General features: G+C 28.3%; 2 protein-coding genes across 5 annotated transcripts; both read left to right on the plus strand.

Annotated features, from left to right (window-relative positions):
* Positions 1-420: 420 nt before the first annotated feature.
* On the plus strand, positions 421-12,889 carry LOC115882243 (ceramide glucosyltransferase). The gene is made up of 7 exons (XM_030900170.1): positions 421-751; positions 837-978; positions 1,036-1,240; positions 1,296-1,408; positions 1,466-1,731; positions 10,901-11,090; positions 12,151-12,889. Exons 1-7 carry the CDS (start codon positions 654-656, stop codon positions 12,328-12,330), a joined length of 1,194 nt encoding a protein of 397 aa, XP_030756030.1. The 5' UTR covers positions 421-653; the 3' UTR covers positions 12,331-12,889.
* A 3,750-nt stretch (positions 12,890-16,639) lies between these two features.
* On the plus strand, positions 16,640-20,327 carry LOC115882423 (phospholipid scramblase family member 5-like). 4 transcript variants are annotated; one of them, XM_030900481.1, is made up of 8 exons: positions 16,640-16,987; positions 17,058-17,120; positions 17,180-17,296; positions 17,676-17,819; positions 17,869-18,101; positions 19,486-19,650; positions 19,706-19,855; positions 20,046-20,327. In XM_030900481.1, exons 1-8 carry the CDS (start codon positions 16,936-16,938, stop codon positions 20,100-20,102), a joined length of 981 nt encoding a protein of 326 aa, XP_030756341.1. In that variant the 5' UTR covers positions 16,640-16,935; the 3' UTR covers positions 20,103-20,327. The 4 variants fall into 4 exon arrangements, with proteins under 4 accessions (XP_030756341.1, XP_030756342.1, XP_030756343.1 ...); XM_030900482.1 differs by having other exon boundaries at positions 16,641-16,987; positions 17,881-18,101; XM_030900483.1 differs by lacking the exon at positions 17,058-17,120 and having other exon boundaries at positions 16,763-16,987.
* Positions 20,328-20,545: the final 218 nt, after the last annotated feature.

Genomic DNA, 20,545 nt, shown 5'->3' on the forward strand with positions numbered 1-20,545 from the left:
CTGTCAAATTCATCTGTCAAAAATTTCAGCCAATAGAATTACTGGAAATCGGTTCAAGGTCGTTACGCTTGTGTTACGCCGATACGCCGTTTTTAGGATAGTGTGGATGCACCCTCAGGACATTCTCGTGCGATTTATTAATTTCATGATAGAGAAAATCTTAAAATTACGAAGGCTAAAAGTGTGGCTAAAAGGCCTCTATACTTAAAATCACAGAACTTAAAATTATACAAAACGTTGGGTATGCAATCAGCATAGGCAACATCATGAGGCAACATCAAATACATTTAAATAAAACTTTATTTTAAACGTATTTGGGCAACATTATAGGCATAGGCATCAGATAATCACACAGAATATAGAGATAATCAGTCCCAAGAATCTGACAAGTAGACCTATGGACCTATGAGTAGACCTAGACTTGCAGGATTTGCAGTAGTTCATTTGACACATCTGACACATTCGGTTCGGTTTGTCATTTTTCCTGCCCCCCACTTTTTTGTTTCTTTTTTTTAAATTAAAGTTAAAAATCTCCCGGGGTTTTAAAATGCCTATTAGTAAATATAGCATTGTTACTAGAAGTGCAACATGAATAAAGATGGGGATAATTATATGTGATATTAAAGAAAACAAATGGCCAATATACTAGTGAAATGGCATTAATGATTTACACTTTATACGGTTTTGCAATATTCTTTTTCGTCTTTTGGAGTGTTATGTGGTTACTACATTTAATAGCAATATTTTATGGGTAAGTGAGCATTATTTGTTGATATTTTAATATTTTAACCCTATAACAAAATATTAAGCAGTAAGTAGGTACGTTTTTTTTTCAGAAAATACCGACTGCACAAAAAGGTAGAAGATAAACAGGGAGACGATTGTTATCCTGGCATTTCTATTTTAAAACCCCTAATGGGTACAGATCCTCATTTAGTTTCTAATTTAGAAACATTTTTTACTATGAGATATCCCACGGTAAGTTTTGTTATTATTTTAACAGGCATTTCTAAAAAATGTACTTTTGATTTTTAGTACGAAATATTGTTTTGTGTAGAAGATGAGAAAGATCCTTCAATTGATGTCATAAATAGTTTAATAAACAAATATCCAAAAGTTGTAACTAAACTGTTTATTGGAGGATCATTAGTGGGTGTTAACCCTAAAATCAACAATATGCATAGAGCTTATGAAGCATCAAGTTATGATTTCATTCTTATTTCTGATAGTGGAATTCGCAGTAAGTGTTAAAAAATTAATTCTTACCCAGTACATTAAGTTTTTTTATTCTTAAGTGAAAGAAGATACGCTCCAAGATATGGTAAATCATATGACTGAAAAAACAGGTATAGTACATCAGATGCCTTTTACATGTGACAGAAATGGCTTTGCAGCCACTTATGAAAAGGTAATTTTTTAATAATGATTTTGTGATTTCAAATTTCATTTGTTCACTTTGTTGTAGATTTACTTTGGTACTGCACAAGCTAGAATGTACTTAGTAGCAGACTGTTTACGAATTAATTGCCATACAGGCATGTCAACTTTAATGCGTAAGCAAGTATTAGAAGATTTAGGTGGCATTAAAACTTTCGGATGTTATTTGGCAGAAGATTTTTTCATAGCAAAAACTTTTATTGAAAAGGGATGGCGCACGGCTATCAGCAGCCAGCCAGCGATGCAAAATTCTGGCAATTATGATGTCCATAGCTTTCAAGAACGTCTCACAAGGTATGTCATTTTGCTCTATTTTTTTAGTATCATTTAATATTTATTAGAAAACCCTATTTAATTATGCAAGGTAGCTATCAAACTAATCACATAGCTAAAAGCCTTTTTTTAAGATTAAATACTATTAAAATTATATTATCATAGCATTATAAATTGATCTAGACTACTATGTTGAACATAATTTTGGCAACCGAGTAAAAAATATATTTGGAAAACAGGTTTATCCTGCCACAAGTCTACATATTTATTATATGTATATGTTTTTTTTAATAGATTGACACCTAACGGCAATAAGAAAGATTTTTATTGTATGATAAAGTAACTTCGGTAAATGGAGTAACTTTTAGGGTGTGTAACTTCATGAGGATACTTTTTTATATATTTTTTTGCATTCACAAATTTGTTAATGCACTCAAATCAGAACAAATTACATATTAGTATTTGAGTAGATTAATTTTGGATGAAATACATTATGGAAAAAAAGTTATTTATCACATTTAAAATATATTAAATCTCTATATAGCTTTGACAAAAACTGTTTAAAAAAATGTCTACACTAAGCCAAGTTAAGTTTTTTATTTTATGTAGGAAAACACACCAGCAATTCCATTAAAATCATGCGGAGTTGCTCTTGATAGTTGACACAGATTTTGACATCAATATTAACTTGTCATTTTGCCGCATCTGCACTTACTTTAATATAGGATTAAAAATATCTTTATACACGATCAATCAAAAAGTCACGTATTTTTATTTATAATTATATACATTTAAAAACGTTTGTTCTTATATTAATTATATAAACTGTTCCTGCTATCTATATAAGTCACTGTTTTATGAATCATCTATAAATGTATCTCTAGGAATTTTTTATTCTGTCAATTACCAAAAACATGTTTTTTCAACAATATACAATGGAAATTATTTTTATCAAAAATAATGTGTTACGGAAATGTAGACTTATATTGCTGATAGACAAATCCAGGTAGACAAATAAATAATAAATGATTTAATTTTGAAACACTTCCCCAATTTAATTTTTGTCATCTAGTATTTTGATGTGCGATTAGTCACATACCTAAGTTTTTATTTATTTAACAAATAGTTACCAGTTATCTCATTTATAAATAAAGGCGCAGAAATAGGTGTACATGTTATTTTAAAGAATTTGTGTCAAATTTAATGGTATTATATTACTCATATTTGTTTGCTTTTTAGTAACTCTTCACAACAAACTCGATATCTCATAATTACTAATTTTCAAAATGTACTATTTATTGCTTTCTTGATATTAACTGTCAAAAAGTATATAGTACTTAGGAAATAGGAATATAGTTAAAAGACATTTTTAAAAACAAACTAGGTATATCTTAATGTAAATAATTTTATTTCTATATTTTTTACACATTACTAACATATTTAAACTAGCTGTTGTGACCTAAAATAAATAAATAAAATTTTGCTGTTAAAAGGCAGTAAATGTTATGGTGTCATTAATTTTAGTATTATAAAAAATTTTTTTAAAGCTTTAAATATGTTTAAAACCTACGTGCATAAAGAATGAATATTCTGACATTAAAAAAGATTTCCTGAGATTTAGCCAGTACAACATAATACAAAAATTACATACCACTAGAAATTAAAACTGATGTAATTTTTAACACTACAATTACGTACCAATCAATATAAGAATTTAATAACATATTATCATAATTAGTCTACCTGCATATTAAAGTTAATTCCTCAAAAATTGTCAAAAAATCAAGCTACCAAATTCATAATCAAGAGATAGATATTGGGATGTATATAAGATATCTACATTATTGAATTATAATGTTATTTAAGTTATATATGTAAATAATAAAAAAAATTGAACGTGTATGTTGAATGGTTAATAAAATTTTATTTAAATTAGAGTGGCATGATGTTGAATAATTAAGATTTATGAGTTGTAATCTAAGCGTGTTATATAATAGGTAATAATAATCACAGATAACATAGTATACTATGTTATCTGTGGTAATAATAGAAATTTGTATTTAATCGTTCTTTTAAATACTATACGTTTTAAGAAATAGATATTATTTATACATAAAAATATCTAAAAATCTAACGTGAGAAGAATGCTGCTTTTTAACGATACATAAACTATAGTAATTGAAAATTTGCAATTTTGTGATTCATATTCAGTAGTGTATCCCAAAGGAAAACAATTTAACTGGAAAACCCATTATTGCGTAAAACTCATGTGTAATATGTATTGCCTTTATAAAGAGTAAAAATTTATCTTGGTTTTATACCAGGTTTTTAGAGATTATTATGTAACTGAAAATTATAAAAAGAAATGAAAATTAAAAATCGGCTTATTGTAAAATAATAAAATATATAGATATTAATTATTAATTCCTTCACGTTAGAAGATCACGTTATTGATATAAATTTATCATAATAGCACTTTCGTCCTTGTTGCTTGATATGTTCGACATAGTAGTCATAGAATAAAAGGTATTTGTCGTATTCTTATTAAATTGGTGTATGTTTCCTTTGTAAAATTTTATTTTAATGCACCCTACTAATTAGTGATCGTTGCTACACAGAATAACAAAATAAACAAAAAAGTTTTTCATTTCTAAACCTAGACAATAAAATAAAAAATACAGATTTTTATACAGGGCGTTTCAAAAAACATGTGCTATCTCATGCGGAAATTCCTCACATAAAAATAAGATTTATTTTTATTTGATTTTTTTTCTATATTTTAACATAGGGGTCCGATTCTGTTTTGTTTCGTGGTTAAATTCTTAATTTTTTTTCGATTTATTATAATTTTCTTCCAAGAGCTTTTAGAGATTCGAATAAAATTATGAGGGTAAAAGTTACTATAAGTGCTACATATTTTAGTGCTAAAAAAGTGTCGAATGATTGACCAGGGACGTGCATCTGGGTTATTAGTGGGATATATTTCTTAAAAAAACGAGCGCCGCTGACTTTTTTTCTCTTTTATAAAACTATTTAGGCCGATTAATAGTTGTATCTTGATATTTTGTCAATTTCGATCTTCTTCATGAGATAAACGCAATTTTTTTAATCGCAATAAAATTATAATAAATTATTTATTTAATCTATTTTTATATTAAATTTTATTAAAATTTACAACACTGATGGTCAGTGCCACCTACAGCAAATTCATGAAAAAAAAATAGTATTTAAGATATATGTCGACTCTTTTTTTATCATTAAAATATGTAGCATTTACAGTAACTTTTACGCTCAAAATTTCATTCAAATCGCTAAAAGCATTGGGAAGAAAATTATAATTATAATAATTGTTGATAAATGGATCAATTTTGATATGAAAAATTAATCTTATTTTTAAGAGAGAAAGTCTTCCCACGAGAGAAGACACATGCTTTTTGAAACACCCTGTATTTAGTATAAATTATAAATATTATCGATTATCAATTTTAATTTAAAAACAATTAAAAGACAGAGATTTTCATTCTGATATTTTTTGAAAGTATAATTTCACATATAAAAAAGATATACATTAAAATATATTTATGTATATACATACATTTGTAATATGTATAATAACATTTAATCTAAGAATTGTTGTCTCAACAAGACTTTCCCTTATTAATAACTTTTTTTTGAGCGCATAGCTTTTTATCAGTACTGATATAAATCGGATGATGCTAATTTATCCAATTTTTCACGATTATATACAATAAACTTGATTGATAAAGTTTATATTCTACAAGGATGTAATAATCATATAGCATAAATTTTATATCAGTCATGTTACTAGATAATTTTTAACGATATATTGTAATGTATATTATACCTATACATATTAAGATGTTTTAAGTTAAATGTATATTCTTACAAAATATTACCATTCACGATCTCCTATCTTCCAACAGATGAGATGTTTAATTTTTCTTCCTGTTATTATTATCTTTATAAAAAGTTTATTTTTTGCTAAAGAGTTATTCTGATTAAAAGTTTACTTCTCATTTTTTAAATTAACTATTCTACCGAAGTCTATACCAAAATATATTAAATATATAAATATAATATATTGTGTGTGTGTGACTATTGTAATATATTACAATAGACTTTGATTCTACGAAGTTTAATAGAATATTGATGCCATTTTCTGAATATTTCTTGAATTCACTCAGAACTTGAATTTTGATTTAAATTTTTCTTGTTAATTGAAAAATTGTTTTTTTGTTAAATGGAAAAACTTATATAGCCTTTAATTATTGTGTTTGTGTATTATACAGCATATATAAATGATAATACGACGATATCATATTCTTTTATACCCTCAATTCTTAATAAACTAAAAAGAGTGCTTGTCAAAAAAGGAGATAAATATTATTAAATATCTGTTCAATAAAAATACATATTAACAAGTTTTTGTAATCAATTTTTTTTGTTTAGTACATTTGTATGCGTGCGTTCAAATGCAAATTGAAAGAAATAGAATGTCTACATTTTATTGTTATTCTTTATTGTTAAAATAAACTACCGAGTTTGTGTTTATTGCCTTATACTATTTACGAGGGGTGTATCACTTGGGTAAAAAATGTACATGTACTTCCAAAATATCATTTTACTGCCCATAGTCGACTGATCAAGTGTGACTGTCAAGGAAATATACATCTAACCCATGTCTAATGCCAACAGTGAGACACCCCTTGACTATACCGGGTGCGTCTCAAAAGTGCTTCAACTTTTGATTTTTATATAGCACCTTCGGTATTTTTTTACTTTATTCGATAGAAAATGACACTCTGAATCGAATGACATAACATATGTCAACTTTTGACATTTTGGTATATGGTTTATTTGAAATTATAACATGCGGTTCATAACGACAATTTAATTCAAAATAGCAAGTGTGTGGTATCAAATTATTCGTAAAAAAAAGTCTTTTTCTAAATATGCTAATGAGCCACCGTCGTTCTATTTGAAAAAATTGAGATATGATTAAAAATACGATTTGGGCATCTTTTAACCGGCCAGGACAAGACACTAAAACCATTAGACGATCAAATCTATTTTTCCAAGGCTCCTTGATTAAAAATTAGTGTTTTTAACACAGCCATGGCACTCTAGATTGAAATTTAAAATAGAATTTGTTTTTGAGTGACTATATCAAAAATTGACATATGATATGTCATTCGATTCAGAGTGTCATTTTCTATCGAATAAAGTAAAAAAATACGGAGGGTGCCATTTAAAAATCAAAAGTTGTAGTCATTTCCGGTGAAACCGGAAGTCATTTCCGGTGAAACCGGAAGTGACCGAAAACAATTGAATACGTCAATCAATCCCCCAATTTATGTTATATAGTTACATACCAAATCTTGTTGTTTTATCTGAAAAAATAAAAAAGTTATAGGGGGTGAGCCACTTTTGAGACGCACCCGGTATAGGAAACATTTGGACAAACCAGTCAATTCATTAGTGAAGTAATATAACATCAATCTCAAATAAAATCAGTTGAATAGATTTTTATGCAAACAATTCTATAGCTTTATAACGTTGAGTCGTAATGAATATTAGGGTAAATAATTATCATTATAATTAATTTATGTTAGATAGATATTTGGAAAAAAAGATAATTATGGGTGACTCTTATTTTTTTAGATCACGTTAAAAATTAGATAACCAAATACAGGCTATATAATAATCTCTTATCGTTTCTTATCATACGTTATTGAGTGGAAATTTTTATCGAATAGCAAAAAAATCAATCGAATTGTAAAAGTGAATAGTGAAGTGGGAATTAGAGAACAACGGCACAGACTACAAACACGTAAACGTTTACGTACGTATGCGCATTTCTTATATTTTTATTTTTTACACACGTAAAAGATTCTTTACGTCTACTCGTCCGTAGGTCGTTGTTCTCTATTGAATTGATTTTTTTTACGTAAAATAATATGAGACCGACTTTTTGTTACAACTAAGCATATTAGCAAAAAAACAATTTTTATAGTGGGATTTGAATTGAAATTTGTATTAAAATATGGGATTAAATAATTGTGGTAATTTTGTTGTCAAATGGAAACAAGAATGATTTCAACTTTTTGAATAGTGTCTTAACCATTTACAGACACTATTAATCACAATAACTACTGCTTAAAATAATTTTATAAAAATAACAGAATAGTTGAACATATACCGGGTGCGTCTCAAAAGTGGCTCACCCCTATAATTTTTTTATTTTTGAGATAAAAAAACTAGACTTGGTATGTTAGTATATGACATAAATTAGGATTGATTGACGTATTCAATTGTTCCTGGTCACTTCCTGTTTCACCGGAAATGACTACAACTTTTGATTTTTAAATGGCACCCTCGGTATATTTTTATTTTATTCGATGGAAAATGACATTCTGAATAGAATGACATATCATATGTCAACTTTTGATATTCTCGCTTAATAAAAAATCGTATTTTAAAATTCAATCTAGAGTGCCATGGCTATGTTAAAAACACTAACTCTTAATCAAAATCAAGGAGCCTTGGAAAAATAGATTTGATCGTCTAATGTTTTTAGTGTCTTGTTCTGGACAGTTAGAAAATGGTCAAATCGTATTTTTAAACATATCTCAATTTTTTCAAATGGAACGAGGGTGGCTTATTAGCATATTTGAAAAAAGTATTTTTTTACGAATAATTTGATACCACACACTTGGTATTTCGAGTCAAATTTTCGTTACAAACCGCAAGTTATAATTTTAAATAAACGATATGCGAAAATGTCAAAAGTTGACATATGATATGTCATTCTATTCAGAATGTCATTTCCTATCGAATAAAGTAAAAAATACGAGGTGCCATTTAAAAATCAAAAGTTGTAGTCATTTCCGGTGAAACAGGAAGTGACCGAAAACATTTGAATACATCAAACAATCCTAATTTATGTCATATACTAAAACACCAAATCTCGTTTTTTTAACTGAAAAAATAAAAAAGTTATAGGGGTGAGCCACTTTTGAGACGCACCCGGTATATTGTTTGATTGTTTTTATATTTTTCTATATTTGAATTTTTTTTTATCTTTCATCATATTTATATCTTCCTATAATCTTTGTTTATATATTTATATGAAATGCATAGAATAATGCTGCTTGATTGCAATAGAATTAATCAAAAATAAACATATCAAGCAACAATTCTAAGCAGAGTATTATTTTGAAAAAATGTGTTATTTTGATTTAAACATTTTAAAAACTGTATTAGTATGTGTGTGGGCTATCATCTACAAATATTTTTATATGGGACCATAATCATCCTTGGTGTTGTTTTGTTATTCTGTGCACTGTATTCGTTTTTTTTTGTTGTTATTTTGTAATATTGTAGTTAATTGTATTGTGTTGCATGTTTTACGTTTAACAGTACCGTCCAATTAACATCACCAGCTAGCTTAACACTTTCTGCCTGCCAACCACTTTCACGTTTTCTAACAGGTAAATATTTTATTTCATTATTCATTATTATACCCACTATTTATTTTCATACCACTAGGTATACGAAGAAGACTATAGATATAAAGTAAAATCATATTTCCAGATATTTTTTTATAATCTTTGGTTTAACCCATTTCAGTATTTATTTTTATCATTTTTTTAAGTCTTTTTCTTTTATACTAAAGTGGGTATGATGATAAAATTTAGGTTAAACTAGCTTTGCTATTATTTTGACGATTTTTACCAATTACTAAACACAATGACCTTATTAACGAGGAGTGAAAATATTTTAGTTAACACTTGTTTAAAAACTGTAATACGTCAAATATGTTAACTCTGTCGTAATGAAGAAAATGTGTTTAAACAAATGAACCTAATACCGTATGACCTATTAAACTGAATTTTAATTGGTTTTAAAGCATAATAAAAAGTACTATTAACTAACTAACACTAAGTTAACATTTAGTCATAAAAGTAGATATATATGATCTAGCGAAGTACTATTACATTCTTAAATTTCCCTATATTATAATCAAAATTAACTAAATTTCCTAAAATATTTTCTTAATAACTATAATATTAGTTAACCTTAGGTATTTATAATAAATATATATTTAGAATACATTAACTTTTGCAGTTAAGAGTAAGATTACTTTAAACAAAACATTTATCAATTTTTTCGCAACTAGTTTTTGTAACTTCTTTTAAAAAGTTAAACAATTGATATTTTAGAAAATTATTATTTTCCATATTATAGTGATATTAAAAATAATAATTATGATTAAAGATAGTTAATATTAAATTATAGGTAATAACAATTAAAGATAGTCAAATTTAAAAAAATGTATTAATAGGTACACTAAAAATTCCCGAAAAACTAGTATAAAAATGAATCCCTCATGTAGAGATATCATAGTAGGTATAAAAAACAGTTCAACCTCTCTGATATACTATACATATACAACAAAATAATATTTGAATGTGTTTTCAATATCATCAATTATTGTTTCTATTTCCTAAAATTCCGCTTCTAAAAGAATTTTTAATGTTTCGTGAAATAATGATTCAGTTGTACAGTCATCTCCATCTCATCTATTAATCTATTTTTTATAATTATCTTGGTGGTAATTAACGATTGACCTGCAGAACTTCAGCTTCAGGCTAATAGTCATAATACTTGAATATTACTTGGTGACTGAATTTAAAATAATAATTTAATTTCTAATTTTATTGTTTTTTTTTTCTAAAATCAGATGTATTATCTTTAGAATATTTCCCGCTTGCTGTATAATTTTAACTACACTAGTTTGCAAATTGAGTGAAGGTCTGTTAAGATATAGTGGATAACCTTGTAAAAATATAAATGTTGAAAGAATCAAGAAGCAGTAGCATAAGAAATGTATTAAATATCTAATTCTAATCATGCTAATTTTTGTTAGAATTTATTAACATTTTATTGTTCATATAACGAAAAAAATGTTTTTTTTTATGGAAACTGAATGTAAACAACTTGACAGAAACAAATATTATGAAACAACAAAAAATATAACTACGTTAAAATTTTCTGATGCATAACAACTTGGAATTTAAAATGTCTGCTGAAAATAGTTTTCATCGTTAGACGTATTATGATTTGGTTATTAAGCTATTATTTTAAAAATTAAAAACATATGTTTCAGATGGGCCAAGCTGAGAGTGGCCATGTTGCCATTGGTTATAGTCTTCGAACCCTTAAGTGAATGCATGGTCATAGGAGCATGTGCAGGATGGGCAGCCAGTCTGCTATTCAAAGCGGAACCTTTAGTTTTTTATTTAATACACACTCTGGTATGGTTTATGTGTGACTGGATTCTATTATCAATAGTGCAGGTACGTAGCAGCAGATACGTCTGTAACTTACCGACCTTGATACACATATATAATATAAAAGAGACTTCACAGATATTACTTTGCTTTTTTGTATTTTTATCAGAATGAAACGTTCTTACACTAGTTTAAACAATATTAAACTATTATACTTATTAAATCTACCGTATGATCGAAAAAAAAATGGCGTCCAGTTTGCTGGGAAATAACGATCGATGACATTTCCCATAAAAAATGACAGCGATCTTCATTTCATAGCCAGGGCTGACGCCATTTCTTTTCGATCATACGGTATAATGCTTCTGTATTTAATAAGAAAAAATAAATGAATCCTATTATTCTTTTGATCTGGCGTAAAATAATCTCCATTACCGCTAAGCAGGGCTACTGTCTACTGTAAATATCTCTATAATAGTATGTTATCCAGTATGCTGTATGATCGCAAGAAAAACGTCACAGTGGGATTAGAATTAGTTCACAACTAAGTCAACAAAGATCTAAAAAGTATGCAAAGAACTTATATTTCTTATGTTTAATAATAATAATAAATAATTATATGAATTCCGGTAAGAATACTTTTATTTTTCTCTCGCCGTTTGAAAATGACTAATGTGTCATAATTATTTTCAAGGCTTAAATTGATTCTTGAAAAGTACTAAGTGGTTTGTATAGTAGGTATAATGTTTTTATAATTTATTATGAGAAAACAATCATAGATTATAAATATATAGTTTCCTAGAGATTTATCACAGAAATTAAGATTTGTTTGTTAATAAATTAGTACAATTTGTCGAATATACATGATGTAAATGAGAAATATTTATTCATATAACATAAATAAATTGTTTAAAAAATATCTTTGACTCGAAACAGTCTGATTTCTATCTAATAAGAAGATTCTAAAGATAGTCCAATTTTAATTTTAACAGGTTGTAAAAAACCCTGTATTTAAGTAGTGTGTCTGACTGATACTATCTGACTTATGATACACTGTGTCAAATATTGGGATAATAAAAACTCTCGTGATATTAATAATTATATTAACAACTTGTTACTTTTCCAGAATGGCTCGTTACCTTTCAACAAATTCGATTTCATCGTGGGCTGGCTGTTCAGGGAATGCTCAGGACCATATCTCTTTATCATAGCTGTATTTGATAATTCCATAAGGTGGAGAAGCCGAAGTTTCAAGTTAGATTGGGGCGGCAGAGCCCATGAGATCAAACCTAGAATAAAGTGTTAAAAAGAAGTCTGTATATGCTATAGTTTTAATTTAAATAGTTTATTTTTGTGAATGTGCTAGGTATACTTACAAAAAGCAGGTAAAATACAGCAGACAGGGTGACATAATATTTAGACGTATATCTGTGTATATATTTTTAGTTTATACATTTTAGTTGTATAATATATGATTGTGATTCAGGTATTATTAATTAATTTAATTAATTTATTAACTAATAGCACGATGTAGCAGAGAGTTTATTAATCACCCTGTATGGATTAAGAATCAAATACTTTTTTTACTATAAAGATAGTACTTAGAAGTGGTATTTTTTTCCAACAGAGTCTTAACATTTTTAAGATATTTTATTTTCTATTTGAACAAGACTTGAACCTGATGAGTCCAATTTTTAAGCACATATTTTGTCTTAAGAAAGTTTTTTTATACTACTTAATTGCTGTATATATCAAATTTTACACATGTCTCTTCTTATTCTAAATTTTCCTAATAAACATAATTGTTTTTTTCCAACAATGTCAATGTATTTCTAAATATATTAAATATATAAGATTGAAAAGTACTGTTTTATTTGTCTTATAATTATTGTCCATGTGGTCTAGGTCCAATTTTTTCTAGTAGTGAAGCATTGTATGCAGTAGAGAACCAAATAATCAGTGGAAGGTAAAATATTTATATCAAAATAGAATATCGATTATGAAATATTAAACGTATTCTACTAATATATGACTTTTATCAGTACGTGGTTGAAGTCGAGTTGTATTATATGTCGTAATTTTTTTACAAAAATATCCAGTCAAGATAATACAAGAATAATACCAATAATTGTTTCTATAAATAATCAGAGTTCATTTCCCTTTTATGAAGTTATTGTTTTTAATATCCAGCAAAGGGGGGGGGGATAAATAAATCTATTTTTATACTTGAAATAAATTCAGTAATCTAATAGTCTAGCATTGTGAATCAAAACTAAATTGATAAGAAGTAAATATTCAGAAAGGAACCTTCCAATAATTTTATTACAAAAAATAACATTAATCACAGACATTAATTAATTTGAAGTTGATTAAGTTAGATGTTATAAATAAATCTGCTACAAACTTAAGTCATTTTTCCGATCTGCAAATGTACTTTTTAGCCAAGGATATCTTTAGAATATTATATATATAAAATATGTTCTTTGAATTTAAAGTATATTAGATGTTCCATTTATATAAGAACTACAATACCGCTAAAGCAATTCAAATTTTCAATTCAAAATTCAAAATTTACAGCCTATAGTTCTTATCGAAATAGTTCTTATCGAAATACTTCTTCAAATCAGTTCTAAAAAAATAAATCAATTTATTCACTAATTTAAAATAAGTCGCGCGATGAATTCAAAGAAATGATAAAATCATCCGATATTTTATTAATATAGAGAGTTGGAAAGTGTAATTCTTGAATTAATCATTTTAATTATTTTCAGTTATAAAGATCAATAACAGTAATATTTATTAATAAAATGTTTACAGAGATTATTACTAGGCATTATTTATATATCCCATACCTCGATATAAAATAAAAACATTGCAAACAAGAGAAAATAACAAACAAGTTGCATATTTATCAATAAATATGTTAATCAACCTAGGTAATTCCGACTCTGTTGCTTATATCCATGAAAAATAAAACACGAATCTCGTATTTGGAATCTATATGCTTGGAATAAATTCAGTGAGTCAAAGATTTCCGGTGAATTTTGCTGAAAATTTTATACAGAATGTCCCAAGTTCGAGACATGAGGACATTGGCATTTTTTAAATGGCCACACTCAGTAATTTTAAATAATTTTATTATATCAAATTACAGATGTAAGCCAAATTACAAATAGGTATTCTTTGTGTGAAACATTATCATTAGATAATTCGAAAAATCGATATCATGTGTTTGATTTACTGAATGTATTCCAAGCTGGTGAATCATCCTGTATATTACACACTACTACAGTTTTTAGGCTTAATTAAATAAATGTATCTTATCATCGTGATATTATATTTTAGTAAGTAAGTACCACACAACTGCGTTATAATAATCAATCTATGTCCTTGTTATTGATGTCGTACTAAGTCTCTAGAATGACACATACCGGGTGGTGCATCGGCGCCGGCGTTGGAAACGTAGGAAATTCCCAAGGACTGTATATATTCTAATCCTATTCTAATATTCTATAGTATCCTTGGGAAATTCCACGCAAATTTTAAGCTGTTGAAATATATTGGCCCCTTATTGATTTTACAGCTAAGTCGTAAATAGGTTTTTTAAAGGTGTGAGCTGGGTGTGAGTATGTTAAAAATACATGCCAAATTTCATCATGTCAAAAATCATGCCAAAATACATACCTGTTCAGTTTTAATATAAAAATAAATGCATTATCTTTCTTAAATTAGTTAAAAACGGCTTGTCCAAAATTATACAAATTTTACATGTGTATTCAGCATACGCAGACTTTAATAAGCATATTTACGACTTCGCTGTAAAATCAACAGGGAAGTCAATTAATATTTGGTCTGTTCAAAATTTGCATAGGATTGCCTAGGTTTCCTACACCGATGCACCACCCAGTATATGGACATAGTACTTAGTACTAACCTTTGATAGAATTTGTACTTTATCTTATTTGAGAAACAAAAAAAAAACAAGAAAAATATATCTATTGTATTAAAAGTAAGAACTGATATTATTTGATTGCCTGGTTCAAAGGATGCTTGTTTTTCTCTTATGTTAGAACACGATGTTGTTCTACGAATTTAGAGATTTTATAATTTTGATAGATATGTTATTGAGATAATGTATAATAATTTTAACTCAAACTGTAAAATAACGTGTTTCAGAATATGTACAAAAATAGACTATCTATGTATAAAAAATACTACTTTGGGAAAAGAGCAATTAGTTATCAATTTTTATTATTAATTTTTTATTATTACATTTTTAAAAGTATTCATTCCCTCGTAAATATTGACGACTTTAATATCATAAAACCTGCCTAAAACAGGAAAAACTAATTTATATTAATTATTTTTTAAAATATCTTAAGGTGCGTTCACACTAGCTGCGCCGCTCCGGGCCGCGCCGCGCAAATCATTTTTTTAACGTATAATGACTTTGGTGCGTGCTAAAAAAATACACTTCAAAAGTACATGTTAAAAAAATGTTTTGCGCGGCGCGGCCCGGAGCGGCGCAGCCAGTGTGAACGCCCTTTAGTTATTACTTATAAGTTGGACGGCTATTCAGTATCTATTTAAGTTAAAAAAAATATATTTTCAAAACTTTCCAGTAATAACCATATTTTATTGGCCATCTTAATAGTTTAGTTTGAATTCCCGTAATACAAATCAGTAGAAATTACTATTTATTTACATCGCTAATATGAAATATTTTGTTTTAATTAGAAAGTCTAAAATCGAGACATGAAGCTTGACAAAAACCATTTTTTTTATTAGGATGATATTTGAAATGGCTGACTGATTTGAAATGGCATTTCTACGTCTATAACGACATTTTCAATCGATCAACCTGTATTTATACTTGTCCATATAATATTATATATTTTCAAGGGTATTACTCTATACAAAGTATTCTAATTATTCTTTTATATATATATATAGTAGTAGGAGATATTAGCCGATTGGGCTCCTCCACATGCGCAGTTCGCTTGACCTTGACATATGTGGCTTTCAAACCTCCTTGAGTGATTCCAGAAAGAACCTTGTTGTGAGACCTTAAACGACCTTTAAGGTTGACTTTCAGATGTATTTGAAATGCGTTTGTGTACCCTTCACAAGGAGAATGAATATTGCACAAAATACATCAAATATTTAACAAGCTGTTATAATAAGCGATGATATACACATTTTTTCTAATTATATTTAGGTAATATATGTTTAGCAATCATTATGAGTATCTGGTATCAAAGGAAAATTGTTTTTTTTATTTGCATACCTCATAGAATTCATGAAATAGTTAATTATACTTTATCTAGACACATTATATTAAACGTTATCTAGTGCAAAAAAACTATTAAAATAGCGTCACTCTTTCGTAAAAGTGTTAGAAAGGTAAATAAATTGAAACTGAAATTTAACAAATTTTAGCAAGAAAAAGAAGTAAATAAATATATCTGGAGATTGTAAAATGGGATTTATAAATTAATTCTAATTTGAAAGATTATATTACATTATCTAGTGCAAAAACTATTAAAGTAGAGTCACTCTTTAGTAAAATCGTTACATAGGTAAGTAAATTGAACTTGAAAGTTTATATTTTTTAGCAAATACTAGAAAAAATTGAATAGATAGTCCTGGAAATTGTAATATGGATTTTTAAATTAATTCTAATTTGAAAATGATAAGATTTAATATAAATAAACAAGATAATACAGAAGATACGATGGAATTATAATCATTATCTGCTGCGTTAAAACAAAGATGTCGGTCGCGATAGATTAGATAATAAACACAAAAATATCCATTAAACTAATTCGCTCATATTTTGATCGAACCCAATACACCAATTCTCAGAGTAAAAGCGCTTGATTAAATTTCTGGTACAAAGTATAGACTCAAGATGCATAAAAATAATAGCCCTCTAGACAATAACTCTGAAGTAACAATGGAAGGTATGTATTTATAGAAAATATGAAGGCACTTCTTTGTCTATGGGAAATAATACATGAATCGGTATTTTAGACATCTCTTTACCTGTTTTTTCTGAGAAACGCTTTGAAAATAGCGAACAACATAGAGAAACAGGTAAGAGGATGACAATCTTTATTATAGACACAGAATACTGAAATAGAAACATTTTACAGAATTCGAGAACAATAGGGCAACTCAGCATACTTATGTTAATAGAGAAGTAACTACATCTCAAAGGATTATAACACACCAACCATCAAGAGGAGAAAGAATTCCAACATCAAATAATGGTAAATAAAGTAGACATACGAGCAATGTACGAATCATAACTAGCTATGACAGACGGTGTGAGTATACCAATTTGAGTACTTCCGGTACAACCGGAAATGGTCAAATTTGTATATATATTTCCAAATTTACTTCTTGGTATATCAATCCATATAGTCCCTGGAGCGTAAATTCAATTATTTAAACTAAACAATACAATTATCATCAAAACTACTAAGATATTTGCTCTGGTCATACAGTAAATCTCAGTAATGTAATAATAACAGTATACTTCTAACTATTATAGTATAGTCAAAGATGTATAATAGAGTTTTTGAACCAGTTACATTATAGATACTTTTGAAATATAAAAATTAGACTGGGATTTTTTTTAATTAATAGACACTGGAATCAGACGACCTGTCCCAATATCCATTATAGAAAGAGAAGAATTTGGTTCTTCTTTCCATGCGCCAATTTACGGATTGGATTTCATGAGAAATGCCGACCAATTCATTATACAGGAAAACTGCGATTTAACTGATCGTAAGTCATAAATTAAAAGAAAACTATATGTCTATTTAATAACCCAAAGTCTTTCTTACAGTATTGGCAAACACGGAAAACCGATATACGGTGAAAATTCCAAAGAGGGAAAACTCCGAAGCTATATACTATGCAACCGAAAGTTCTAAGTCGTGTCACAGGACGTTTTTTGGCTCTGGCAGAGCGTTCAGCATGAGACTTTACGATAAAAGCGACCAAGAAGCGATGTCATTCAAACGAAGATTGGCATGTGGATACTGTACGTTTTGTGTTCGATTACAGGTAACAATAATTACTTATGACAAATTATGTCTGGTCACCTAAACTTCAAATTAACGATCTGTACAAATCACCCCATCAATAAGGTTTCCAAACCGGGATCCCGAAATCCAATGCAATAGGTAGCCATAGATGTCCAATGTAAAATGATTCGACTTTATACACTTTAGTCTTTCAAAGATCATATTTTATTTGTACTAAGCAGAACGTCAATATCTAAAAGTTATATTTCTGTGTTATATATTCCTATATCTTATTTTTCTTTGTAACAAGAATTATATTTTTTTACATACTAAATGAATGTTACTTTGTTCTGTCTATTTTAATAAAGCTCTTTTCTCATTTTCTTTTTGATATATAGCTAAAATGTTTGATTAAGTATTTCTTTTGATTAAATTCTGAGATGCTCATATATTCAGGTTATCTAACGCTGTGTAAAAAATATCTCAGAAGCCCCGTGACAGATGGTACTTCCCAACAGCCATCCAGCCATATGCACATGGATCCCATAGCATCTTGGGTTGAGTTGTTGTTCTTCTTAGTCTGGCTTCTCCCTTGAGACCTGTTCTACAAGGGTGACCCTACCAGTACACAAGCTACCGTCAACATAGCTCTCAATTAGTTATATATGAAATATTAAATTATTAATTATCGTGATATTAAAAGTTAAATGTACTTCTTACAATAGATCTAAAATATTGGGTTAAAAAAATTGAGAGCGATTTTAGCTTAAGTCCGGTTGACACGGTCCAAATGTACTTGGATGCTGCCATATAAGTATTGGATGTGGATGCTGTGCGCGTTACACATGTACGTTGCTTCTATCTTATCAACTGTTTTATCCAATCGAGTTGGAAGTCTTCGCAACATCCAAGTAAGCTAGCAGCCAGCCTACTTATTACTTGAATGTTACGAAGCTTTCTAACTTGACTTGGATAAAACAGTTAATACCTTACAAACAGCGTACAAGTGAGACGCGCGCAACATCCATGTAAGGTATTTATATAGCAATTATGGCAGCATCCAAGTGTATTTGATCCAAGTACACTTGTTCCGTGTCAACCGGGTTTTAGTCCCTTTAGCCTACTGCAGGATATGCAGGTTGTTAATTTGTTTATTACTCGCGGCAAGAGCTTTATGGTTGAAATATGGCAACCTCGGCCCGCTCTTCGATAGACGACGCGACGGGACGAGTCGGCAGAAAACCCTATAAGTGCATGCCTTCTCAATAGGCAGTGTTGCCATTCTGTTCCTCTATAAGTAACTGTCCTATTAACAACCTGTATATACCTTCAGCATATATTCGATTGGATTGGTTTTTCTAATTAAAAAGTAAATAATTTCATTGATTTTTTTCTGATTTATAATACAATTTTAATTTATTTAGCAATTGGAAGTATGGATACCACCTGGTGAATTGGTAGGGACAATCTGCCAAAAATGGAAACCTTTAAGGGTGTATTTTGAAGTCTGTAATAGGCATGATGAGGTTTTATACATAATTGAAGGAATCAATTCTTTTTCATGTTTCCATAAAGCAGAAATGTTCCAGGTGAATATTAATTTTACTTTTAAAACAATCAAAGACATTTTTTGATTTGAAACAGATATATACTTCAGATGGATCTACGCAGATAGGGACCATACACCATCAGTGGGATCCTGTGTCTACTATGTACCAACTTCACCTACAAATGCCGAGTTCTATCACCGACAATCGACATAAAGCCTTGTTGCTCGGAGCCTCTTTTTTGTTGGTTGGTATATTTTATTTTTAAAAACTATTGCCTTAGAAACCCTTCTTCTGTGAATTTAAGGATAGGGGAGGTTTATATCATGGTATTCGGGTTCTTAAATGTGAACTCGAATACCATGATAAACACAAAAACTTGACTATTTAAAAAAATCGTATTGTATAATTATTAATTATTACTATTTTCTTTTCAGGAATACATGTTTTTTGAAAGTGCCCAAAAAAGATTAAATGTAACCTGTATGTGTTAATAAATAAAAATGGTGATATATTGACTTGCAACAGGCAATAACTGTTCATTTCCATTATTACAATACAGTATTTAAATATAAAATACAGCATGCTATGAAGGTGTTGTCAATTTTTGAAATCTATTAATATAATTAGCCAGAGATTGACACCCACTATTAATTGGTTGGAATAAATTTAAAGATTAACGTCTAATATATGATCTTGTTTTTTTCTGTCTAGAGAGATACTCTCATATTATGCCATAATCAAAACGTAGGATTTAAAGCTGACTGACTTAATATATATTCTTATTACATAGTTTTATTTACAAGTCTGTAGCAAGTATATTGACGTTAGTTATTTACTCTTAAACGTAACTCAAAATAAAACTGTATATTGTATATGTAAAAATAAATAAATCGTTCTATTTATAAACTTATTTATTATTATTATTATTAAACTT

This window comes from Sitophilus oryzae, unplaced genomic scaffold (assembly GCF_002938485.1).
Source record: "Sitophilus oryzae breed Bouriz unplaced genomic scaffold, Soryzae_2.0 scaffold_177_pilon_pilon, whole genome shotgun sequence".
In the NCBI taxonomy this organism is placed as follows: domain Eukaryota; kingdom Metazoa; phylum Arthropoda; class Insecta; order Coleoptera; family Curculionidae; genus Sitophilus; species Sitophilus oryzae.

Bases quoted from the DNA above. Each gene is read 5' to 3' on its own strand.
- LOC115882243 (XM_030900170.1), top strand. From the start codon at position 654: ATGGCATTAATGATTTACACTTTATACGGTTTTGCAATATTCTTTTTC. The intron at 1,241-1,295 runs GTAAGTGTTAAA...TTTATTCTTAAG, and splicing joins TTCTGATAGTGGAATTCGCA to TGAAAGAAGATACGCTCCAA. The intron at 11,091-12,150 runs GTACGTAGCAGC...TTACTTTTCCAG, and splicing joins TTCTATTATCAATAGTGCAG to AATGGCTCGTTACCTTTCAA.
- LOC115882423 (XM_030900481.1), top strand. From the start codon at position 16,936: ATGCATAAAAATAATAGCCCTCTAGACAATAACTCTGAAGTAACAATG. The intron at 17,297-17,675 runs GTAAATAAAGTA...TTTAATTAATAG, and splicing joins AATTCCAACATCAAATAATG to ACACTGGAATCAGACGACCT. The intron at 19,856-20,045 runs GTTGGTATATTT...TTTTCTTTTCAG, and splicing joins TCGGAGCCTCTTTTTTGTTG to GAATACATGTTTTTTGAAAG.